Source organism: Macrosteles quadrilineatus, unplaced genomic scaffold (assembly GCF_028750875.1).
Source record: "Macrosteles quadrilineatus isolate MER2022 unplaced genomic scaffold, UCM_ALF_1.0 Scaffold_8__2_contigs__length_117827958, whole genome shotgun sequence".
NCBI classification, from domain to species: domain Eukaryota; kingdom Metazoa; phylum Arthropoda; class Insecta; order Hemiptera; family Cicadellidae; genus Macrosteles; species Macrosteles quadrilineatus.
In genome coordinates this window covers 42,829,732-42,857,512 of record NW_026542601.1, presented here as the reverse complement: position 1 = coordinate 42,857,512, position 27,781 = coordinate 42,829,732, and the positions used below count along the sequence as shown (strand labels likewise).

Here is a 27,781-nt window from a genome sequence, read left to right as displayed (position 1 = left end):
AGTAGATAACATCACAAATGCAAAATCTTTACAAACATTTCTACTTACTTTGAGTCCGATCCTTCTTTTTGAGTTTGCTGCTGCTCTTTCCCATGGCTGACTCTTGCTACGTCACTATCACAAACGATGACCTCACTATCACTATCACTAGCCACCTCTGCAGACCGAGTGACCTTCAAGGCTGCTCAAGGTCATTGTCGAGCTACCGTACACAGCTGTTTTGTATTCCACTCTCACTGTTCACTGAATTCTTCGCGTAAACCACCTTCCGCGCCTTGTAATTCTTGAGAATTGCACAATGGAATGTTAGTGACGATTGTGAAATTTGCGCTAAAGTTTAGTGAAGGAGATTAAGATTTGCTAAAAATATTATTTTCACTCTGGGTATAAGGCATTAAACTAAACTAATAGCAACACTTTAAAATGTTAGAACGAAAAATGAATTTAATCATAACAAATTACAAAAAGTAAACATAAACATTAAACAGATGATTTAGATTGTTCAAATGAGCCAGGTAATGTTGTTATGTTGTGATGCTAAAGTAAAACTGACCAGTGAGAGAAAACAACATTTATATTGTATGAGTGTAGGCCTAGATTCAGGGGATTTCCTTACAATAATTTTTAGCAATGACACCTCATTTTGAAATTTTTGAAATAAAACATATAAGGCTGTAATTACGATGTTTGTGAGTAATATGAAAATGTGTTCAGATTAAGGTTTTGTATTATTTTTTGTAGAATTTATGAACTTTTTTATTACGGGGTTATCACAATAAAATAAACATGTTGTGGCCCCAATTCTAAACAATTGGGAATTGTGATTAGAGGAAATGTCCCGCTGAGGCCATTTATATGTTTAAATAAAGATAAAGTCTTGGAAGTGTATTTTGGTTCGCCGTATCCTGTAGTAGTTTTAAGATGTTTTAAATTGATTTTTATTGGTAATTTTGGGAGTTCCAAAATCTGTTAGAAGCTAATATTGAGTTTAAGCTGATGTGTAAGCTAATCATTTGTAATTTATTAGCCATACAACTAACATCGAACTTTTATTTACCGAATTGTAATTGTATATCCGATGGCATTTGTTCAAATGTTCATACCGTAGATCACAATAAAATTTGAATCCCTCAAATGACAACGCCGTCTTCTCATTTGTTCACAAGAATGTGCCCCGCCTTCTCACTCCAGTCCGGTCCAGACTGGGATGTTTTACATGTAAATTGGCGTTTACGGACCACGCCGCCCTCTCATTGCTATCTGTGGGAGCGACCGCGAGCTACCGTCACTATCTAATGTTACACCTTTCATGTGATGTAGATAAGAGGTTATAAAGCCGCACACTTATATATTGTCGTTGCCAGATTACAACTCATAAACGAACGCTGGTTCCACAATGTTTCAGCATTGGGATGTAAAATGCTAAGGGTATAAAACAGGAAGAGATTTACGTCTGATTGTTTTATTCCCTCTTTACATCCTAGGACGTTAGGTTCTAGCCCGGGGCTGTTGTTTTAAAACTTTACTTCAGTGTAGTCCTAGAAGGTCTCGGCATCAGGTATTGGCGGGATTTGAACCCAGGACCTCGGGGACTGAAGTTCTGCGCTCTACCACTAGACCAGCTCACTCCCTTTAGAGCCTTGGTTTCGAATCCTGCTTAATTACTAATGTGAATGGCCTTTAGATGTGAGATAGTGCTGTCTAGTGGTTCAGATCCGATCTCTAGATGTAGGACCATATATACATGTATGGACATTTTTTACAAAGGAATGTGTCTTTTTGTTGGAGATATCCTTTCATGAAAAGTCATATGATTAATTTAATCTTTTAGAAACTGTTTCCACTATTACTAACTAAACAAAAAATAAACATATTGTATTAGCTTTTGTGTGGTCGTATGAATTGTTTCAGAAAATATTCATAATTACTTTTTGAATATGATTTGTTTATAAAAGTATAAAGAATTATTATTATTTACGAAATAACGAAATATACATTCTCATATTATTTTAGGCCTAATGCAAAATCTATGAATCCAACCTCTGAAAATATGTCGAATTACAAACCTTATGTACAGTAGTCTAAACTGAATAATGTTCTCAATAATAACAGTGTTTTACATAACAACGTGGTTTTACATACAGCGACAAAATATTTATTTATTTTTATAATGTTAGTCTAGTTAGTAAAATTTATTTTTAATTCAAGTAAAAATCGTTCACAAATTTAAATGGGACAAATTTATAAAGCAAAAGATTGTAACTAATCTAAATTGAATTTTCCAAAAATAAATTTCATTTTAAAATACACCCATTGTGAAAAGAACACATTCGGATTCGAGAATGCCAATGCCCTGTCATATCCGTACTTTTCGCTGACAACACAACCCGTCCATCACATAACCGCTGTCACTAGCAATGCACATCACTACAGGGACAGACTGTCATAGTGATAGTGATAGACCGTAGTCTAGTAGTGATAACAATACAATGACAGTGACACTATGTAAGTCACTAGCCTATCCACTGTAGAGTGTTGGTGAAACATTTCACATATACTCTTCACACTTCTGCGAAATTCAATTCCCGTGTTTAAGTAGAGGTTAGTTTTAGAATAAAACCACAAAATTGTATGATCTGTCACAGTAAAATAATTTGGTGAAATTTAGTCCACCTAGTCCAATATGAATATAAACTTTCAATGATTAGTAGCACAATTCATGTAGGCCTATGGTTAATTCAATTATGTTCTCTATGAATGAATAATTGGTTATAAATGGTTGATTATAAATTTACACAAATATAATGTAAACATTTTAGCACCCTTAAATCAATAAAATACTGTAGCTGACAATGAACAAAACTCTCCCATGTGTACTGTTAGTTTAGCTCCAAATGAAATAGTTGTATTCCAGGTTGTTTGTATAAAATTTCTTTTAAATTGTGATGGACCTTTTTCGCACGGCGTTTTATGAAGGGATGTATCGAAGACAGATCTAGTAAAATCCACCTAAAAGACCATATTTGTTATGAAAGATTACACAACTAAATGGTCGTTGTTTGTAAAAGATTGAAAATTCCGTTGAAAATAAGTAAGAAAACTTACTAATATGCTTGCGTGTACCTTATATTTTTAGTATTGAATTTCTTTACGAAATATTTTGTGGAATTATAAAATTAAAGAAAGATTTATTTGACAATACCTAACTGCTTAAACGATTTTGGAAATACCTTTTGTTATGGTAAGCGTGTGTTATGAATATTAATTAATCCATGGGTTAAAGCTGTAATCAATGTCCAATGATTTAATTCATTTATAATTATCAGAGTGCATTTATAGGTATAATGAATCGTACCACATCAAACTCATAACTATCATCACAGTTTTAACGGTTACTTGCCATTAAAAACATTAACGATTACCATCACCAGTAAATTAACTGAATAATTTATGTTTATAATCTATTAACGTCAACTTGACGCCAATTTACATTATGATATTCAATTACCAGCAACCCGAGGTAATTGGGATGAATTACCAAGTCTGGTAACTAGGTTAGGTTTCTGTAAAACGCTAGTTTAGTTTCATAATTGGTTAAAGCTTGCTTCATGATGGCATACTTTAGGTCCGTTGGTATTATATGATTACGACAAAATCCTTCTAATGTAACTTAACAAGCCTGGATAGCTTAGAGAGAATAATTTATGTTAACAAATGTACGCTTTGAAAAGCTCAATATAATGTTAAAAAGTAAATGTTTAGTTTCAATATATGTATGCTCTTTGAGTGTTGAACTGCAAGTGTTTGTAAAATAATGTAATAACACACAACGGAATTGATTGTACATTGGGGCTTAACAATATTCTACAAGATTTCTAATTGAAGTAAAGTCGATTTGAAAATGAACAGTTAAATTTTGGTTTCAATTTAGAAATTTGTTGCTCAATGTCGGCTACCCTTTTGATTTGATCGATTAGAATAGATTTTCTACTATGGGAACTGTGAGGGATTATACAGTGCTATGAGCATTAAGTTTTATTTTGTGTTATTACCTTAGTAAATTGAATAACTCACTTAAAAAGGTTTATTTACTCTTATCAAGGTGTACCGGTAAATATATCAAGAGAACGACTTTGAATTAAGATAAAAAAAGAAAACAATAAGGCAAGAAGGCTAAAAAAATATTAGCTGGATAGAACTCCGATAAACTTTTAAGTTTTATGAAATTGGTTAACGATTACTTTTGATTTACGATGGTAAACGCGCAAAAAATTAATCAATATTTTAACTATGTCCTACTACCTAAATTTTAAATATCATTTTAGTGTTAACATTTAAGAATCGTTTAATTTAAATTTCAAAAATATCTACTTGAACACTTAAATTCCAAATAGGCATACCGAAACTTGTAAACGCCCCAAACTCTATACAAAACTATAACACCCTCTTTTAAAACAATTAATTCACAAAATCAATTACCACAAACGCACACTATCACATACACTACACACACGCAGCGATGGACACTAGCGCACGAGCGGCCTCACACACGACGACTGAAGATATCGGTGCGGTTATGCGCGCCCCCCGCCAAGCCAAGGGGGGGGGGGGGTGATACGGCCAGCCTCTTATCATTGTGCATACAACCCTGTATCTGTGTACAATAGGTGTTTATAGATTAGGTCGGGATATCGGGCATAGATAGGTCCAAGCTTATGATAGAGGTGAGGTATAGGCCTACATGAATTGTAGATTTAGATAAAATATTACAACGGAAAATGTTATATTTTGTTTTATGTGTAGTAGGGAATCGCGACTAAATAAGGGCAGTAAAACATAGTTTGCTAGAATATACGTACCGGCACTTAATGAATAGGATTAAGTCCCTTACGGTATTAATAAAACGATTGCTGTACACTAAATGTACGAATAACTAGGAATGTTTAATCACAACATGTATTAAACATTGGTTTTTCATTCTTGTTAGGCTAAAGACAATTATAATGTTTGTTTATGTTCGATAACGCTTAAGTAAATGTTTTCATTATACCTTTTTTATCAACATATTACCTAAGACAACGTTAATATACAATCTTAACTTAACATAAAAACATCCAGTAGAACATCAACGTACTCAAGCGTTATCAAACAAAACACACTAAAACCATGTTCGAATTTGTAATAGGATAATTAGTGTCCATTCCATTATGACTATAATCAATGCCTCCTCTAATACAAGGCCGTGGCGAGACAAAAGTGGCAACGCCGCACTCCCGGCCTACCGAATCAGCTGTTGGACCGTCTGCACAATGTTCATGTTTATACGTTTGTTATTGTTACTAACATGACAATATGCAGGCCGGTGCGACGTTGCCACAACGCCACTGCCTTCTATTAGAGGAGGCTATGCTATAATTAATAGTTTTGGGATTGAAAGTCCAATTTAGGCTACAATAAGAGTGTTTATTGTGTACTAAACATTTAGGGTACATTCTTAACTGATCTACAAACTTTATTATATTCAAATCAAATAGTTTATTGAGCCAGAATTAACAATATATATACTGTACAAGTTGTATTGCAACTGAGTTTCAACCAAAATTAGATTCTCATGCATTAATCTAACATGTAGCTAATATATAGCTTTACGGTACTACTATCTTCCATTTAGCATATAAGCTGCAACCCAATTTAGTTTTGTAGAGAACTTAAAGCTGCATTACAGAGAAGTTACGACAAAAATGACTGCTCTGCTTGGGAACTAAAACAGAATGGCATGCATGTTATTACTGCGACAGTTGCATTTTGTATGAAATTACCTTGCAGTCATGGTGTATGTTGTAAACTAACTGTTTTAACACATCACAGTGCAATTTTAGTACTTTCTTCTTAACAACGGTATATACGATATTCTACATATCCTAGGACACTAGGCTCTACCCGGGCACTTCACCTATGGGTTGCGCCATTATTAGATTATTAAGTACATTGGTGACTTGGCGATATCTGAACCAGCGGTCACAGTGACCAAAGTCCCTCTCTATACTAGAACCATAAGATAATAATGATAGCACAACATCTCACAAAATAGATGACGGTTTAACAAATTCATGTGGAAAAAATTAAAAACTCCTAAAACTAATAATATGAATTGCAAAAGTGATAACATTGGAAACTCTAGAGCCACTGGGGCGGAGCCCGAAACGATTTTTGAGATAAGAATGCGTCCATATGTTAATCGAATGTATTATTGTTTCTAGATAAGTGGACCTTTAAGGTGGGTTCCGCGACATCAAGTGAAGACTTCATATAAAAACTGTTTGGTAGGATTCGATCTAGACCCCAGAGGACAATGTAACTCTTTAACTCCATAGTTATGTCTCCAAGAAATAGATACACTGTTATTATATTACAATTTAATTCACACGTCCTCATTAATCATTGTCTCACTGCTCCAGACAGCTGTCCAGGAACTCAACAATACCGGCTGTGACATGACGTCACATGTTTACAAACAAACAGCTGTTTAACAGCTGACTGGACAAGACTCCCGCCAGACCGAAGTGGCGTTGAACTATTACTCATAACATTCCATAAATCTGATTTATCCCTAGTTGAAACATTTATTTCTTGTTTTCCAAGTAATAATATAGTCCTGAAAACTAGGGAATGTCGAAGCCATAATTTTAGTTAAGGGTTTTAGTTTTTTAGAAAATAAGTTTAAAATTTAAAAAGTCTAGCAGCTGACGCTAACATTCTACACTTACGAGCTTTTGGTATAATATAATTTGCTTAACGTAACAGCTGTTAACATTAAGCGTTTGTGACACAAATTCAGCATTTGGATAATAATGACATGCGACATGCATAAGGCTGACTTATTTATACTATGTGTAATGTTATAGGTACTCATTGATACGTTCATTTACTTCGTAAGAGGATGACAGACTATTAAAATATACATGGTAAAATGCTAGATATCCTAATTTATTTTTTGGAGCAGTCTTTAAATTTTTAAGTTTGTTTTAGTGCAGTATAATATAATTTGTTTTAACTAACAGCTGGTTCATAGCTTTATTCAATTTAACTAACACAGTTCATTTAATAAAGTAGCATTTTTGTACAAATTATTTAACTGTGAAATCCAAAAGATTTCCTAACAACATGAAAAGTTTCATTTTTGTTGGAAACCAAAATAAAAAATAATCCATTAAATTACCAAAGCCATAGAGCAAAGTGAAAAACATAATATAACTCTGGATCCAACTTGTTTTCTCTACTATTAGCATTACTGTAAGTACTATTGTAACAAATCATTGTTACACTGTAGGACGAAATTAAAAATTTAGTACCAAATAACGAAAAATGCATATGATTGCTAATTTAATTAGTTATTTTGGAATATACTATTTCAAGAATGGTAAAATATTTCAAGTAACATTTTTATGTTCATTTTCAGTTTCCAACTAGGATAATTAATCAAACCTCGTTGAGCATCTGAATGAGTTGTAAACAAGCCACTCAGTAAGGGGTTGTTGGCTTGTTATATAACGAGATACTGTTCAGTGAACTCGTTATAGTTATTATACTGCTCTCGTTATATTGTGAGCTCAGAAACTACTTTAATGACGTCAGTTCGTAGACCGCTCTTGCTTGGTTTACATTGTACAATAGAATAGGTTCCAACTTCCAATAAGGTGATTTTATAATGCAACTGTTTTTGAAAATGTGAGATTCAATTTGTAAAAAATATTCGTATAGTACCTTTAACAATTGTTCTATACATTTATGTATAGAGTTAGCATCTAATAATTTTTTTAACAAGATATTAATTTAATATTTTTATTTTTAAGTATTGATCGCATTCTTTTGCATTGTTAAGAATAACATTCGAAGCTAAAATTATCATCATCCATAGAGAGGTCATATTGTACAATGATCTGGCATATTTAGGGTAAAGCTACAATTTAGTTAATATTTTTGCCATTAACTTCTGATACATAGGTAAACATCTCATCTAAGTGTAGTACTTAGAATTTAACTCCAATGGGTAAAACAGTAGCTAAATAGGCCATGAGTGAGTTTTAAGAGAGAAAGCTGTATTTTACATCAATATAATTTACCGGTTCGTTCCTAGAACGTGTTCCCCGTCAACTTGGGAATGAAAAAACTAAATAACAATATAATTTCTACGGTCAAATATTTAAATACAACAAGTTTGTTCATTATGAAGACTTAAAAATAAGATACGATATATTTAAAAGTAAATAATATAATAAGTCAATATAGTCCAGTGCAGTTAGACAAAAAATGACCTTGACCCGGACAAAATTGATAACAGGCTGAAAATTGGTGGAAACGTTCAGAACAATGTCATGAGTGGCCCACACAAAGTCCCAAGAAATCCCAGTTGGGGAACGGCCGCCATCTTGAAAAAACTGCCGCCATCTTGCAAATTTAGATCTTTTTGCTGTATCTTTTGAATTAATAGTCCGAAAGGCATTATTTATGTCTCAAATTAAGCGTTTTGAACTCATGTATGAGGGTAGTATATAATTAAAGAGTTTAATACGTTATAAGCATAAATATTATTTATATTAACCTAAAAATATATCTATAAAAATGATACAAATTTACAAAATAAAATGAAGCTTTTTCTCTTTTGTTCTTAATTGACTTGTTAAAGTCATTAACCCTTTTGACATTTCTTGCAATTAACTATGTTTAGTCTTTGGAATTGGTTAAATAAGGGGTGATTAAAAAGTCAAGGCCTCCCCCTCCTCTAATATTTTTCTAAGTAAATATACAGAAATATCCTTTTGGTGGTGTTGCAATCTTAGTAGGAAGTTTCATTTGATGATTTTGAGTGTCCCCAAAAAGAGGGTATTTTAAGGGCAACTCAAAAATTTTTAAGTAAATCCTATTCAAGTGACAACTCATCTTGAAGTGTTAACAAAAACTTAAAGAATGGTGAAAACCAGAGTTCGCTATATCTTCTCTATCCAAAATGGTAGCCCGTCAAAAGTTTAATCACGATATTGTTACATTAATTTTCTTTGTTACATTAATATTCACTTAGAAAATATTAGAGAGGGGGGTATTGACTTTTTATTCACCTAAATGCTGTAATTTGTTATTTATTTATTTATTCCAACGGCAACATCACCAATTTACAATGTGGATTCAAGAAGCCTAAATGGTAACAACATGCATTTTAACAGAACATTTAACTAACTTAAATCTATGGCAGGAGCAGAGCAACATTGGTAACAGGACATCTTGACTAGGAAAGCAACAATTTAACAATGAAGTACAAAATAAATTTTGAAAAAGCAATTAATAATTTTGTTCGTTCCGATATGAAAAATAGAATCATCTAGATATAGTTGCTATAATTTATTACCATTATATTTTAATATTGCATATAAACTTATAATGTAACTACTTGCTGTTAAATAATATTGTCGGTGATGTAATTTTCGTTGTAACTAGCGCGGTTGGCACATCCGTGTCCAGTGCAGTAGCCATGCATCGTGGTACAATTAAGACCATAAGGGTCGTTGTACTGTATCCATGAATCCATTTCAACCTGCACTTGGTTTGTCACTCAGTTGGTGGTTGATGAGCCATGGGTGCCAGAAAGACAAGCATCTACAACTATTTTTTGTTCGGAAAGGGCTGTACTGACATCTCCCAACACTACTAAAGATGTCCCAGGCTTAAGCGGACGTTGGTAAGGTGTCACTGGCTGAAAGCCATGAGATAGAAGGACACTTTTTGCTTTTGGGATTGTAGATCGTGGTACAGGAGCACTTGCACTGACACATTTCGGCTGGTCACTCAATGCCACCCATGGCATGAAGAGTACCATGTCCATCAAGGGTTTTAACGTTGTAATCCGCGTTGTCGAAAACATTATGAACGTAAGCTCCGTCATCTATTGAAGGTGATACATTATCAGCTATCGAAGTCTCATAATTGACCTTCTTGTATGTCGAGCAAACTCCGAGCTACGATAGAATGTCTAACGGCAACTTTGAGCCATACCGTCTGTGAAGGTCGAGCAGCAGGGGCGATATGAAAGATCGTGGTCGAGCTGCAGCAATAATAATTGCATGAGCTGTATTAGTCTCATCTTTAAAGCTTTATCATAGTTAAACGGATATTATATTTATATCTAACCAATTCCAAAGACTAAGCATTGTGGGGTGCGAGAAAGAGAAAAAACTTATCTATCTATACTATTATAAAAAAGAGGTGGTTGCTGTATGTGTGTATGTGTGTATAGGAAAAGTAAACTCGAAAAATACTGGTCGGATTGGGCTGAAATTTGGCATGATGATAGCTCACATTCCCGATTAACATATAGGCATATTCTTATTTCAAAAATCCTTTCGGGCTCCGCCCCAGTGGCTCTGGAGTTTCCCATGTTAACCTTATGAGAAATGGAATTATTGAATCTTAACAGCTGTTTCAATTAAAGAAGTTGGTTCTGTTCTATGATGTTCAATAGCATTAAAGTTACAAGGATTACCAACAGGGTGCAGCACTATTATTTCTTTTACATTTATGACAACAGCTAATTTGCAACCAAAAGGTGAGTGAGCGTAGCGAACGAACTTCAACCTGGAGGCGAGTTAGCGTAGCGAACGAGCTAACCTGAAGGCAAGTGAGCGCAGCGAACGAGCTCCAACCTAAAGGTGAGTGAGCGTAGCGAAAAAACTTCAACCAGGACGTGATTGAGCCATGCGAATGAGATAATCTTGAAAATTAAGAAGTTAAACGGGGCAAAGCCCGCGGGTTACAGCTAGTCTTGTATATATTTTGTATATTTATATCAATTATTTTAGATGGGGACGCCGCTATGTGCGTATTTTAACCAAATATGAGTGAAGGATGAGTGTATGATGAGTGGCGCGATCTTGTAGTCTTGTTAGTGACTAAGGCCGACATGTTCCTTAGTCACAGATGTTAATTAATAGCCCATACAGCTAATGGCAACTAAGGGACCTACAGTTTATAGTGGAATCTGAACCACATTATTTCCTTGTAATTAACGAATTGGTCTAATTATCAGGATAGTACTGCGGATAGTCATAGTACTCACTAGTGCGGACGTTAATCCACACCAGGGAGCATCGCATCCACCTTGCATGCCTATAAATATCCACAATTCGTATAAAAGGGGGGACATAACCGTATCTATATCATTATTATAGATATTTTTAGGTTAATATAAATCAAATTTATGCTTAGAACATACAATAAACTCTTTAATTATATATTACCCTCATACATGAGCACAAAACGTTTAATTTGAGACATAAATAAGGTCTTTCGGACAATTACTTCAAAAGATACAGCAAGAAATCTAAATTTCCAAGATGGCGGCAGTTTTTTCAAAATGGCGGCCGTTCCCCAACTGGGATTTCTTGGGACTTTATGTGGGCCACTCAGGACATTGTTTTGGAACATTTCCACCAATTTTCAGCCTGTTATCAATTTTGTCCGGGTCATAACCTAATTGCACTGGACTAATATTATTATTGTACTCATTCTTTTCAACATTCTCTACAACTTTTATATTATCGGTCGCGTAATAGAATCTACTTGAAACAGTTGGTGGCACTCTGAATTTCAATATTTGCTCGCCTTCCACCTCAAATATATCCAACTCACAGAGCCACACGGTTGTCAAAAGCTAAAAGGGGTCGTGTTATTCAAAGTGATTCCTTCATAATGTCCACAAGAAAGACGTTTTATATATGTAGTGAGTTTTTCATCCTTAGTTAAAAACGCAAAGAAATATAAGGAATTGCCTACGAATATTATAAGAGGAAATTTGTTCTAATAACAGTGAAATCACATTTTTTAGAAATCAGAAGATGGCTGTGGTAGAACATATGATTTCCTCTATATGGACCAAAATGATCGATGAAAATAATATATCTATCTATCTATAATATTAAAACGAAACAGTGTTTTTTTTTTTATTTCACGATTCTGAATCAACCACTCGACGGATTTTCATGATTTTTGTGTTGAAAGAAAGATAATTTTGAGAACTAGGGAATGTCGAAGCCATAATTTTAGTTTAGGGTCCCAGTTTTTTTAGAAATCAAGTTTTAATTTTTAAAAAGTCTAGCAGCCGACGCTAAGATTCTAAACTAGCTTTTGGCATCAAATAATTTGCTTAACATAACAGCTGTAAACATTCAGCTTTTGTGTCACAAATTCAGCATTTTGATAAAAATGTAAAGACATACTTAGGGTTGCCTTATTTCTACTATGTGTAATGCTAATCATTGATACGTTCAATTCTTCTGTAAGAGGGTGAGAGATTAATTAAATATACATAGTAAAATACTAGGATGTTCAAATTATTTTTTAAAGCAATCTTTGTAATCTTCGATTTGTTTTAGAACAATATAATTTGTTTTGTTTAACAGCTGGTTAAATATAAACTATGGAACTATGAGGTTATTTTATTTACTCTTATTTTGTCATTGATTATAGGAAATAAGTAAGATTAGTAGAGATAATTAGACCACAGTTTAAAATAGTTTAGACCAAAATTAATTAAACCACAGTACAAACCGAGGCTCTGTACACGAGTCTTAATAAAAAAGGATAATTGCAAATTAATAAACAATTGCAAAGGGTAATTATCAAGGATAGAACTGATAACGGTATGGATAATAAACATTGACAATTACGTCATTAGCTTTACTAGCGTGTTTACTTTTTATATTCCTGCTACATGTGACCAGTTCTTTTTTTCAAATGAACGTTATTTGAACCAAACAGCTGTTTCAAAACAAACTGTTATTGTTTTTACTTTTCTTTGTTTACACTTATTTATTTAGCAATTAATGCAGTGAAATTGATATAAAGGATAGGTGTGACGATTCGTTTTGATGTTAGGACACCAAAGTTAAATTATGTGTACTGTGCATTTTATTGGATACTATCGTTTTATTTTAGGTCGTTTCTATTCAGACCTACTGGAAATTGTGTATAGTAGTTGTATTGTGATGATAATAATTATGGAAGAGGCAGGTATGCTATGAAAGGTGGTATCGTTGACTAGGTCCATACACTTCTCAATTAACTATTACTCTCTCTACTGTATGCTACTTATAATCAGTGTGCGTCTGTGCGAATCAGCTGCAAATCTCACTTCAACGCTTTTCACATCGTAAAAATTGCAAAATTGCTGTTTTATTGTAAAATTATCGGATTTAAAATGCATATCGTATAGGCCTATGATGGAATAAAAACATATTTGGTCACACAATATTTGTTTACAAGATGATTTTTCACATTAAAACTGCAAGAAACTTTGTCTTGATATGTGTAAACTAGCTTATCAGAATTGTACACGGTTTTAACTGACTACTGAATTCCCGTACGTAGAACGGGCTAACACCTCGTAAAAAATTTAAACAATTTTTTACCGTGACGCTGAAGTATAAATTAACTAATTATCTTTTCATAAACATTGGTACATGGACTAATTTTTACCAAAGCATTTATAAATGTAGTTACTTAGGTCAAAACACTTCTATATAAAATAATCTTGTGCATAACAATGGACAAAAGAATTTAAAATATTATTATAAATACAATAAAATGAATTAGGTAAATATTATTGCCATATTTGACCGAATAAGACACTCGTAGTACCAACATTATCTTCGTGATTTCCTGATTAACAGTAAGCAAATTAAAAATTGATTTGGAATAATATTGAAGCTTTTTGGCGATGGTAACTAAACAAATGATTGCAGACATTTTTCTTGACGACGTTCCTGGATCGAAAATTTTAAGCCACGCTCAGTTGAGAAAGTATCTAAAACATAACAACAGTATAGTAGGTTACACAACCCCCTAAAAATAAGCGGTTTGGTTTTTATTTTGTGATTTTTCAACCTTGGTGTTATTTTACAAAAAAATAAGCACAATAATCCGTTAAAAACTAAGGGTCTTTTCCAGAAGAGGGCCGGATCTATTTAACTTGGAAAAAGCACAGTTTAGGTTACGTTAACTTAGGTTGGGTTAGGTTAGGTTATTTTCAGAGAGCACATAGCTTTACTCACACGTTTTTTTACTAAACAGAAATAATCACAAAAACTCAAAAATCGCAAAAAACTTAATAGTTTCTGGCCTTTTCTGAAAAGACTAAAAACTAGCTATTTTCATTTTAATATAACTAATCCAGAGGCACAAACACTACAAACAATTTTAAGGAACGATAAGGGTCTAATTGAGTCATATGTTTATGTACAACGCGCCACGACGGAGCTCGCAGCCCACAGCTGATGCTGTGATAGTCTATCTGATCTGGACCGTTCCTCCGTTCCTTTGTGAGGTCCAGGTCCGCCGTTCCTGCTGCTGTTTCATCCCACGAACAGCTGATAATTGATATCTTCAGCTACATCGCATAATGGCGCTGCTCCAGCAGGCTGGGCGGGTTCAACACATGGTGTCGACGAGACGACGTGACTTTCTTTTGATGAAATGGTTATTTGCTCTTCTTATCCTGTTGCATCACGATGACAAAAAAATACAATAATCTAAGCTGCTTTTGATGAAATGAGGGAATAAAATACATAAAATACTTTATTAATAATTGATGTAAAAAGGAAAGATATTAAAACATTAACACTTCGAACTGTGAACATATTAGGACAACAAAATAATCACAAGCAGCTGATATTAAAAGACACATTAAAAAGATATTTGATTATATAGCATTAAACGAAGCAATACTATATAAAATCTTCAACATTCCCCCTTAATCAAACATCTTTTTTTATTATTTAATCTGAGTCTTTAAGTCCCATGTCCGTCACAAAGTTATTAAATTTTTCACGTGACAATGATTTGGTTAAAATATCAGCCTTCATACTTTCAGTTCGCATATACTTGATTTCAATGCACTTTTTAACCATATTCTTGACCTTTAGCAACAAGACGTGTTTTGAACTTCTCTGTGGTTTTCCTAAACCTGAATCTTGAAGTAAACATCTTGTCTTTTCAACTAGTGTTCGGTTAACATGTTCACTTACACCATTTTGCTCTGGAGTGTGGGGTATAGTGGTCTCATGAACAATGCCATTTAAACGTAGAAAATCTGCAAATTGTTTGTTAACATACTCACCCTTGCCATTATCAGTTCTCAAGCGCTTAATTTTAAAGCCAGTTTGATTTTCTACTTCCATTTTGAAGTCTTTGAACTTACTTAAAACCTCATTTTTGTGTTTAAGTAAATAACCAAAAGTTTTTCTTGAGAGATCATCGGTGAATGTTAAAAGATAAAGAGATCCACCCCAACTTTTAACTGACATTGGTCCACATAAGTCTGAATGAATTAGTTCAAGTAATGAAGTAGCTCTGATACTTTGACCTTTAGGAAAAGATTTTCTTGTTATCTTACCTTCAATACATGTGGTACAAGTATTCTCCTTTTCTGATTTTGAATAATTTACTCCATTAACTAAACCATTTCTTAGTAAATCCATTCCTTTATGACTTAGATGGCCTAATCTACGGTGCCACGTACCTTTGGTAGCAACTGTAAGAGCAGCTGATGAATTATCTTCTTTGAATTCAGAGTGACCATTCAACTCTGTTGGCTCAATTAAGTTTAGTTTATATACACCACCGTCATTCACAGCAGAAATGTCACTATTTCCCTCTATTCGACAGTCATTTTCTGAATAAATTCTGCACGAATCTTTGTCAAAAACTACTATTTTACCTTTTTCTGTAATTTTATTTACAGACAACAAATTAGTAGCAAGTTCTGGTATGTATAAAACATCCTTAACAGTGACTTTATTAGAATTTTCTACAAAAAGTTCAATATCACCAACACAATTACTTGTAAGTTTTGCATTATTGGCGACCAACACTTCCTTCTTTTCAAACTTACAATTTTTCACCATTTGATTACTCATATGAGTTGTACAACCTGAATCAATTACCCAATCATTATGATCAACTTTGGATTCATAAGATTTTATATTTTCAGTATGGAAAACAGTTGTAAGCAACAGATTGTCATTTTCTTTGTGTTTCCCAACATAATTTGCCTTAGATCTGTGCTGAGAATTATTGCCAAGATTAGGACAGTTAGGCTTAATATGTCCAGGTTGATTACAAAGATGACAAATAATTTTCTTCTGCGGTCTAAACTTACCTTTTGAATCTTTCAACTTCTCAATTTTCTTGACATAAGAATGTTTAGTTGCCAAAGCTGATTCACTTCCAGTTGAAGTATTTTCAGACCTCCTAAAATCCTCTTGTAAGAGACGAGTTTTAACAAACTCACTTGAGACAGTTGCTTGAGTAACTTCAATACCCATAATAAGCGGTTCATATTCTGAAGGTAAACCACCCAGAAGTAACATTGCAACTTCTTCATCATCAACAATGTGATTTATGTCTGCTAACTGTTGAACTAAGGACAAAGTTCCATTTATATATTCTGCGATTGTGCTAAAATCTTCCAATTTAGTTCTAAGTAAACGTCTTAAAAGACTAAGTCTTCTAACCAAACTTTTGTTTTCAAAAGCATTCTGGAAATTATCCCAAGCTTCTTTAGCAGTGTTAGCATTCCTAACATAAGGATAACAAGTAGGCAAAACATTTAAACAAATTTTTGCAAGAGCCTTTTGATCCCTGTTTTTATCTTTGATTTCAGTATCAACAGATACACAATCCCAAAGTCCATCAATTATTAATGCCATTTTCATTGAAAATTTCCAATTGTTATAATTTGAAACACCCTCTAGACGTTCAACATTACTATTTCCTCCCATTATAATATTTGTCATACTAGACAATCCTGTATTACTTGAAGTAGGTGTAATAGTAGGAGTTGTATTAGTGTTTTCTTGTGTAGTTTCCATTTTAGGTCAAACAACATAAAAATTCAGTTCAAGAAATTAGGTAACAAAATATTGTTCATAAGCCTAGAAATCTTACCAAACACAATCAGTCCAGAATTCTTCATTTTAATGTAGTTTTATACATATTCAAAATGGATTATATCAAAAACGTCTTCTGGGCCCATAACCTGATGAAATGAGGGAATAAAATACATAAAATACTTTATTAATAATTGATGTAAAAAGGAAAGATATTAAAACATTAACACTTCAAACTGTGAACATATTAGGACAACAAAATAATCACAAGCAGCTGATATTAAAAGACACATTAAAAAGATATTTGATTATATAGCATTAAACGAAGCAATACTATATAAAATCTTCAACAGCTTTAATTTTACATAGCTTCTATAATTTCTAAATTTTACAGTTGCCATCCGCAGGGAGATAAAGTAGTGAGTAAAATTTCACTTTCTTCAATCCGGATGAGAACTGAATTTAACACTTTGCTAGGAAAGTGAGCAAAGTAATACGTGATAAAATCAGCTGATTTTCAAACTACTTCTAGTGACTATTTGTGTCAGCTGTAGACAAAAATACTTGTCACCTGATATAATGTTCAATGACATCGCTTGTTCTATCGCTTGTTCCCCGTGCCTTCACACCCCTTCACGTATGCTACCCCTGATCACCCCTGGTTACCATGGCAACCCTGTCGAACCACTCTCGTATTCCACGTTAAGTGGGAAAATGTTTAATCCTTAATCCCCTTCGTTCATTATCCCCTCCTGTTGAATCTTAAAATATTTTGGGTTTCAAAAATAACGTTGGGTACTTAGGGTTGTAAATGTTTAGTATTATTTAGTCACAGTGATGAAGTTATAAATTCGATATAAAAACGACCAGCTGAATATTTTTGAAATCGTTAATTGATATCGTAATTCTTAAACCCTATACCGCAGCGAAACTACAGACAAAGCGAATTTCAACTATACTTAGTTGTATTTACATAAATGAAGCCATTGCAATTGACAATTGTATTTTCTATTTAAATGACATTAATTTTTATGTACTCTTATGTATTTTTATGTAATTTTTATGGGTCTCAGGTTTGCTACTACAGGGAAGGTAATAAAGTGTGTTGTTTATGTTAATAGCTTGGAATGAATCAAACAAATTTGGTAAATGTGATCAAAATATATCTCTAAACAAGTAAACTAAGACATAGGACCTACTTACTTTTTAGTTTTTATGACCCAGAGACCTAATTTCCATAATTTCAAATTCATATAGCCTAAGTGAAAAGAATCATCAAGCAATCTTCAGTAAATCCGGTACGAAATTTAAATGTATTGTCTATTAGAATTATTTCTCGGACTCTACTAATATAAATGTCTTACTCTCTCCTGATTCCCATTCAGTAAATTGCTTACACTACACAAGTCCGGTCAATGACGTCATAGGAACTTCACATAAGAACCTTGAGTCAAGGTCAATCGTGGATACTGTGGTGAGTATCAATATAATAAATGTTTACGACAATGTTGATATGCTGTTGTTGCTTTGCTTAGTTAACGAATTTCAGTATTAGGATCGTATTGTCTGATGTATATCTACTTTTACCGTAAATTCAATACAATTTAGAAGATTTAACTACACTTTCATACCAACCTGAATAGCACCCCAAATGATTTTTAAACGTTATGGTAAAAACAACGGTTCTAAAAAATATTATAATTCTTCTTAATAATAAAGTTTTTTTTTATGGAGAAAGATTGCCCTACAAGGAAAACAATAATAATAACGAAAGAACAATAAAATAATAGACCTTTTTAAAATTGTATAGAATAATTTTTCAATCTTTTAAAAATCTTAAAGGTATGACTACATAGTATCGTACGATCTGCCTTCACTTAAAAAATATCATGAAATAAATCTATACCAGATATATATTGATTGACCATACTATTATAGTATTCGTCATCCCCACTCCTACCATGTGTCATCACATACATTGTCGATGACGTGCAATACGATCATAACGATATGATAAGATAATATCGCAGCATCGGCGTTATTGAGGATATGACAACTGTTTGAACAATGCGATTATAAAGCCGTAGTTAAGACTTGAACTTCATTACCAAACATTGATGGATACGGTTTCAGATTATACAATTATATTTATGATATTTTCATGAAGTCTAGAGATCTATCTAAATATTTTCTAGTGTCGTAACAAAACGATGAACTTCTTTGTTTAATGTTTTTAATTTTCTTTAAGTCCTATAGGTTAATAAATGTAAGTTGGGCTTGTAAACAGTTTCACGCTATCTATCATCATTAAAAGCTTACATAAAGCTTCATGGTATAAGTTTTATATAGATTTTTCGTTTCACAAGTCTTCATAAAGTTATAATATCATTTTACTGGCATTCAAAGATTGCGATAAGTTATTGCAGATACAGTTTATAGGCTAGATTTGCTAAGTACGATACTTAGGTGGTTTTTTATTCTTTAAATTTCCATAATACCAGTTTTTTCGCAGAATATGAGATTGTAATGACTCAAAAATCAATGTTTATAATTATAGTCCTTATTTAAATTCCAAACTCAATCTTGTTATATTTTCAATATTTATTCATGTTCATTGTTAATATTATTAAAACCATATTGTCTCAACATATATATAATTGATCATCAAAATTTATTCATTGGCTTATCCAAAATAATTATTCAAAACAATTCCTCCATTTAAAATATAGTGCATCTGGGGTCAAGATTACAAGTAAATTTCAACCATATTCTTATTTATGTGAACCCCATAACTGGAAATGATGTACAACAATGAGACTGGCAGTGCAGTTAAAGTATCCAAGAAGAACACACAGAATCTATTAACTTAATTGTGAAAATAATTGTGAAATTATAAAAGAAAGTATTGTCAAAATTTCCAAATTTAACTGAAGAAAGAAGAATTTAGGCCTACATTACTAAGAAGAAAATTATTATTACAGAAGATTGGTGAGAACATTCCATTTTTATTAAGTTATTAACTCAGACTAGACTCTTCAAGCATCCATTTGGACCCAATTTACCTCCATTAATTAAAATCAAAATCTTTCCTATTTAATTTATTGTTTTTAAAAGATTATTAAATTTATAACCTAACGTACTTATTGAAAATTTAAATTAGGCATCAATGAAATCTTTTGATTCGGCCAGCACGAATTCCCACCCCCGAACAATTTTTGTAACCTTATTTTAACCATTTATGTACCATTAAACCTTGTACTTTAAAACCTCAGTCCTCGTAATTATTATTGTTTAAACTAAGGTAAGATTAGAATACAAACCAAGGACTATAATTATAAACATTGAATTTTGAGTCATTACAAGTTGAGCACAAAATATAAATTAAGCACAGCAGAGGGCGACGACCGAAACAATGATGATGTAAATAAACATTTTATCACAGCTTCCCACTTTAATTTGGGGACAGAGTAAGATTTTACGCCCCAAACACTAAAATAACAAATACAAAATTAATTCAAAGCAAGTGATAAAAAATTGTCTAAAGTGTTTGGTATTCATATTAACATACAAAATTCTGTTTCAAACCCAAACTGTTATAAATTGGATTGCGGACACAATTAATGGATAGAGGACATAGGTTAGTTTTGCCATAGATTAAACCTACTCCCTTATGTTTAATCTATGGGTTTTCTTATCGTGCAGGACTTAGGTCCTGGGTTCAAATCATGTCAATCAGCAATGAATGTTATATTTATTAAACAAATTACGTCAGTAGAAACCCCTTACATCCCAGGCGGTAATGATAGAACATGGTTAGCAAAGTTATGTTTAAAGTTAGTAGGTTCATTCACCTCCTCAACCAGATTAACCTATGCAGCCTCCGATCCCGGGTGTAATAGCACAGGGTAATGGTAGTGGTGGGGAGGGGGTAACGCTGAAATATGACCCCCAAACTGCTTTGTGGAGTTTACTCAAATATAATACATTACAGTAGACCGTTTACATAAACAATTTTTGCAACTATCATTGTAGGTTGACCAACCTTATTTACGGTTATAGATTTATACAGGATGTTCTGTAAGCAGCCAAACTCTAATAAACGGGGTTATGGTTCAAAGTCAAGGGAAAAAATCAGGTGTGAAACTTTTTCCTAAATCGCTTCGTTGACCATCCGGCAAATGGTATTTTTTACATAAACATTTTTATCTTTAGATTTTTCTGACACATTTTTTTTTAATTCTGTATGGATTTTAGCGTAAAAGACACTCTATTGTTAAGCATATACGTAAAAATATATGCTTTTAATATGTTCTTAAATTATGTGCTAAATAACTGATGACAATACTCACGTGACCAAATTTACACATCATATAATTAATAGGATCGTTGTAGTCCACAAGAGTAAAACAATTTGAAAAAGGTAAAAAGTATACAATTCACAAACATTAATGTTTTACATCAAACCTCATAAACTTAACAGATGTTGCATAGATAAAGATAGCAGACAGTGAAGTCGTGACCATCAAGCGATATCTAGATAGATAACACATCTAGCCGTAACATCTTAAACTTGGCAGTCACGACATGAGCCCCCTGTCCCCTGTGTGCCCCCCTTTGTCCGCCTCTACAACCACATGGACATGGTTGGGAAACGGACTTTCGGCCTGCGCTGCCCCTGACTCGGCCTGGGCTGCCCCTATTGTGTGTTGTAAAGGGTAGGTTTCTCGGGAGCAGGTACCTGACCTCAGCTTGCACTTTACCCATTAAATCCCAGGAATCTCCCAGAAATACTTGTGGGGTAGTAGTCAGGGTCGTCGACACAGGAGGCATGGGCCAAGCCTTCTAAGAAATACATTACTATTGTTCTAGAATATTACTGTAATCTTTGGCATTAAAGATTCAGGAAGTGATGGTGTGATGGTGGTAGTGAATATCCGCCACAAATAAACGTCGTTTTGTTTCAACATTTAAAATACAAAAATATGTAAATGTCTACTACATATAATTCATCAGTTATGCTTCTTTTTATGGGATATTTTGATAGTGATTTTCTAAAAAACTAGTTTTTATCGATAATTGTACTTGGAGAAATACAACTTTTTAAACATGCTTCGCAAACAAGTGAACCACCCTAGGTAAAAGATAGTTGAGGAAAAAAATTGTTTAAAGTCAAAGACATCAACTGTCTTTGCTTTGAATTGTACATTATGTTTCTTGTTTTAAAATAAAACTAAATCTTTAGATAAGGAATTCCATTTAATGAGCTACAAGTAAGTTTGTTTACTAAAACATTGTTTACAAAAAACAACATAATAATAATTAAGAACCATATGACTTTATAGTCATATGTCACATTATGAAAGATTTCAATGTAATTGTTAGAACTTGAGTTCTTTATTTCGTTTGCCGCACACGCTAAATATAAAAATAACAGATTTTCGTGTACAGTAGTAAAACAATACAAAATAGTGCATTTTATCACTAGAGGGTGCCTGTTGAACTGTATTGCGAACAATTTAAATGTAAAATACCTGTAGCAATTTGAACTTGAATTCTTTATTTCTTTGGCCGTGTGCGCTAAATATAAAAGTAATTGTGTAAAGTACCTAGTAAAAGAATATAAAATTGTGCATTTCATCACTAAAGGGTGGCTATTTAACTGTATTACGAAATATTTAAATGTAAAATACTTGTAGTAATTGGAAATTGAATTCTTTATTTCGTTGGCCACGTACGCTAAATATAAAAGTGTTCAGTAAAAGTTAATTTTGACACATTTCCTCTGATATTTTACCTAATAAAACATTAAATTTAATTCTATCCAACTGATTTGTTTTTGGAAATACAATGTTGAATTATGTGTTCCAATTATTATATTGCAAATTGCATTGATTGTTGAATGAAATTCACAGATTCATATTGGATTAGATATTTTGGTATTATTATATCTAAATATATTATAAGATGAAAATTTTATACCAATTAAGCGAGATATATTGAAATATACAGGATGAGTCTTCTAAGGTGTCCTAAACAGATTGCAGACAAACGGCTTGACATACAGAGATGAAAAAAAAAACTTTTCCCCACTAATTCATATACAAGGAACAACGTGGTTGATACCAGGGTTAGAATCTTAGAGTTTTCAAATGTAAACGTGCAGGACTGTATTGAAAAGTGTATCTGCATCCACTAATCTCCAGTACTGCACGTTTAACATAGGTTGTATATGGGCAATTGGAGTTTTTGGTTAATTACTAGAAAACTACTAAAGATGGGTTTAAATTTATAAGTTTTTTTGCAATACCTTCAAAATGATACGCCATTTGACATATGTTTCTATTTAAATTTTTTTATTTACATGGCTACCAATATAAAAAAAATCATTGAAAAAATATTTAGTTTTTAAAACTTTGACATATTACATATAATATTAAAGCAGAACTCACGAGGATTAAGAATTTTTAAACAGAACGAAAACAGGTTTAGTGGTTTTAACAGGGTATTCTGTAAATATCAATTAATATTTTCAATACAAATGGCCGCCATTTTGAAACGGATAGAGATAAAGGAGTTCTGTTTTCACTAAATTGCTTGTCTAGTTTAGAGCTAAAAACTATGCATAACATTACATATGTTAAAAAAACTTTTTACGTTGTTCCTTGCGTATGAATTCGTGGGGAAAAGTTTTGTTTCATCTCTGTAAGTCAAGCTGTTTGTCTGCAATCTGTTTAGGATAGCTTAGAAGACTCACCCCGTATTTGGTTGATACTATGGAGTTGTCTTTTGGATTTCGTTGGAATTATTTTAAATGTGACAAAAATAATTTTATTTTGGATCTAAGTCCATGTTAGATATTAGCCAATGTAAGATTTAAATAGACGCCTCCATCTATAAAATAAATTGCCTTTCCGGATTAACCAAAAGGATTATGACCAGTTAAATTAATAAAATTAGAATTTCGCTGATTCATTGTTGTTTTGTTTAGCATAGTTTTATTTTTATTTTATTTTAAGCCTAACAACTCAATTGTATCTGTTTGTCTGATATGGGTGTGGTTGTTTGTTCATTTGTTACGCTTAAGCACCATATTTGTTACTGTAAAAAACAAGTGTACAATTATTGTTAATCAAAATGTTTAATGGTATAGTACCTATGAAATGGTGAGGTGGTGTTAAGCAATTTTTAACTAGGGTAGAAAGGAGTCCTAAATAAAAAAAAATAGTTTTCTTCATGTTAAGTGGTCTGGAAATTCTTGATTTACTCAACGTTTAAATTTGTTTCAATGTTTAACTCCTATGGCAAACAAGTCTTAATTAACTTTTGTCACCACAGATCGTTCCACATGACGAATTTTACGAAAAATTCGGTAACGTGAAAGTAGTTAAAATAGAGTCACGCAATTGCTTTTTTTTGTACAGTAATAATAACATTTTTAACATGCAACCGATTGTTATTTTTAAGTATACATGTATACGTCGTATAAACATTCTGTAAAAGTTAAATTCATCGTATAAATGCTTTTTCAAATAACGTGTACACGTTTCGTGTAAATAATTTATTTAATTTATAAATGGTTTATAAAACTTTAATACATATATTATGTAAGGCGGATGTTGTCCCCACCTTCTACAGTAGCCTGTCTATAAAAACTATAACGTCTTTAACTAATATAATGGTAAATTTATACATACACCACTGTTTTGGTATCTTTAACTTTTTGGGCTGACCCATACGTGGTCAAATTGTCGTTAAAGTCGGTTAAAAACTGTTTAAATGAACAATTTCAAGCTCGGTGTTTGTGGCTAAGCCAGTCTAGACATTGAATTAAATCCATCTAATGCCTGCTCTAGAGTGCCCTGGGGCTCAGGTCCTTCCTGGAAGTACTAATCCAGAATCCTATTCATAGTTTTTGCCCAGCTTGCTGTGTCACACACCCCTATCTCCCCTTCCCTACTTCCTTTTACCCACAAAACCCTTGAAATTAACCTATAGGGAATCTTTCGGGAGCAACAGACTCAGAGCTACCTATGTTCCCTATTGTTTGTTGCGGAGGGTAAGTTCCTCATAATCACCCCAGGCCGAAAGTCCTACACTCGACATGGTTTGCCCCAACCTCCACATGGTTAAGGTTCACTCCACAGGAGTGAATCGTGAGGTAATATGTATTCTCACTGTGCCATTATAACCTTTTGCTTTTCCAAACTAAAACTACAGTACTAAGTTAAATCAAAAGATCAAATAGAAGAATTGTGTGACCAATCTTCCTAATGGGACTTGTTAAGTTTTTCCAGATTACTTTTAAGACATCAAAGCTATGACTTTGGTTAGGGGGGAGATATTAAATGTAAACGTATTTCCCCAATTTTGTTTTGTAAAAGGCCCAGACGAAAAGTGATAATAATATGTGTTAAGATAGATTATTTTATTTTTATATAACACATGAGTAAGTAAATGCACTTCAGATACATGAATTTCTTCATTGTATTGCAAACATTAGGCTATGTGTTATAATTAATGTACCATTATTTTTTTCTGTATCTGACAAAATACTTCTTCTCATGCAATGGCCGTGTTTCGTGCGTTAACTCGTAACCGCTGTTGCTATGGTAGCTCCGGTAGCTATGGTTAACGCTGTTGCCATAGTAACCCGCACTTGCTATGGTACCGCCATTGCCATGGTAACCATCGTTGCTGTGGTAACCATCGTTGCCATGGTAACTGCCATTGCCATGGTAACCCCGGTTGCTATAGTAACTGCTGTTGCTATAGTAACCACCGTTGGTATGGTAACCCCCATTACTATGTTATCCGCCAGTGCTATGGTAACCCCGGTTGCCATAATAACCACGGTTGCTATGGCAACCGCCATAACCATGGTAACCAGCATACACTGGTTGCTATGGTAACCCCGGCTGCTACGTTAACCGCCGTTGCTATGGTAACTGCCGTTGCTATAGTAAGCACCGTTGCTATGGTAACTGCCGTTGCTATAGTAACCACTTTTGCCATGACAACTGTCGTTGCCAAGGTAAACCCGTTTCCTATGGCAACTGAATGGTAACCACCGTTGCTATGGTTACCGCTGTTTTCATGGTAATCGCTATTGCTATGGTAACCACGGTTGCTATTGTAACCGGTTGCTATAGTAACCGGTTGCAATGATTACCGCTGTTGCCATGGTATTCCCGCTTGCTATAGTTACGTGTGTTGTCATGGTAACCCTGGTTAATATGGTAATCGCCGTTGCCATGGTAAACCCAGCAATTGCTTTGGTAAACCCAGTTGCTACGGTTATCACTGTTGTCATGGTAACCCTGGTTGATATCTGGCTGCAGTAGTAGTCGCACAAATAACTAGTTGTTTTTTCATATAATTTCATTATGATATCGTCTAATATCTTAGTATGTTAACTGGGTTCGATAGGTGAGACAGTAGGGGGTTGACAAGGTGAGTATGTTGAAGCAAGTGGGTTCTCCTGGACTGCCGAGGGAGGAATGTATAGAACGACACCTCGAGTGAAGGGGGATACACAAAGACACTTGAAAGTGATGAGATCGCAAAAGGAAAATCAATAGTGGCATCTTCAGAGTAGAAAAACAAAACTAGAAATAGGCCTAAAGTGACGCTTTTCGATTAGAGCTTTCTATAGTAAATTAGTGTGGGTCAAAACTACATTTTATTATAAACTTATCTTTTTTTATCCTGCCCCATTTAGTTTAAAAATTACAATTTTTTATATATTTTACCTTAATTATCTCCAGGAACGGTTTAAAATAGTAGATTGTATAAAGATATTTAAATATAATTTAAGTACATTAAAGAAGAAAAAACTGTATGATTAAAGAGGATGGCAAAATAGATTAAATGCAGGATAGGATATTGATTTTACTGGCCATGTATATTAAAAGCAGAAGAATAACTTCTTCGACAAAATCGAAGATGGGTTTCAAGCGAAGGGGCTGAAGTAGAAAACTTGGGGTTGGGAGGCAGAGAATTGATCAAACAACTTTTAAGGATCTAAAATTCCAATGAAATCTCACGCATTTATTTGAAAGATGTACTTGAATTGAATTAGAAAGAACAACAATGTAGATGTAAAACCATAAACTGGAAATAGTTGAAGACTTTGAGTACGTGCAATAATTAACGCATTAAAGGTACAGTAGGATAAAATGTATGAAACTGGTATTTTGTTTCAGTAATAATGTCTACTATCTCCCAGTGACAAAAACATCGATGACAATTCATCGATGGTGTTCCAGGCAGTTTACATTATCTTTTAACAAAGTCAATTTCAGTCCGATTTGGACTGGACCGATGTCACTGTAAACAGCAGAAAGCTTTCTCATAGTAACTATTTCAAAATATTTAATTTTGTTTGTGTGTTCCCAGATGTTTTGAGAAAAATACAATGTTTTGGTTGCCGTGTTGCTGTTGTATGATACTATATTTTCTTCATTGAAAATTTATTTTTATCTGTTTAGACTACGTATTTAGATCATAGTACATGTATAAAATAATTAACGACGACTAACTTTTTGTCGCTACAAACAAGACACAAAATATTTGGCTTCATATATAAGTAGGTATGTATGCTTAGTATGTATATGTGCATCACCAACGTAAAACTGTAGCTAATGGTGCGCTGGTCTTACTGTCAGCTGTTAAATGACGTCATAACATTATGAACAGCTGCTGTACAGCTGGTTGTGCAGAACGTCTGATCACAAAACGAAGCAGAGAAAATGACATTAAACCATTGAATTTATAGTTTGTACTTACCTATTTTAGTGGATATTCATTAATTATTTTACGATTTTTATTGTTCAATATTGCTGATTATA

At 33.3% G+C, this 27,781-nt stretch overlaps 1 protein-coding gene across 4 annotated transcripts in view; it reads right to left on the bottom strand.

Annotated features, from left to right (window-relative positions):
• The window catches only part of LOC128999748 (SH2 domain-containing protein 3C-like), a 226,528-nt gene that overhangs the window by 154,347 nt on the left and 44,400 nt on the right, over nt 1-27,781 (bottom strand). The window contains exons 1-2 of one of the 4 annotated variants that reach the window (XM_054426408.1): nt 4,480-4,543; nt 49-360 (exon numbers count right to left, since the gene is read on the bottom strand). The exons of 1 other annotated variant lie outside the window; for it this stretch is intronic. In XM_054426408.1, coding sequence (XP_054282383.1) covers nt 49-94 — 46 coding nt within the window. In that variant the 5' untranslated portion in view covers nt 95-360; nt 4,480-4,543. Of the gene's footprint in view, nt 1-48; nt 399-4,479; nt 4,544-27,781 lie in introns of those variants that run through there. 2 more of the 4 variants (XM_054426407.1, XM_054426409.1) reach the window with 2 other exon arrangements.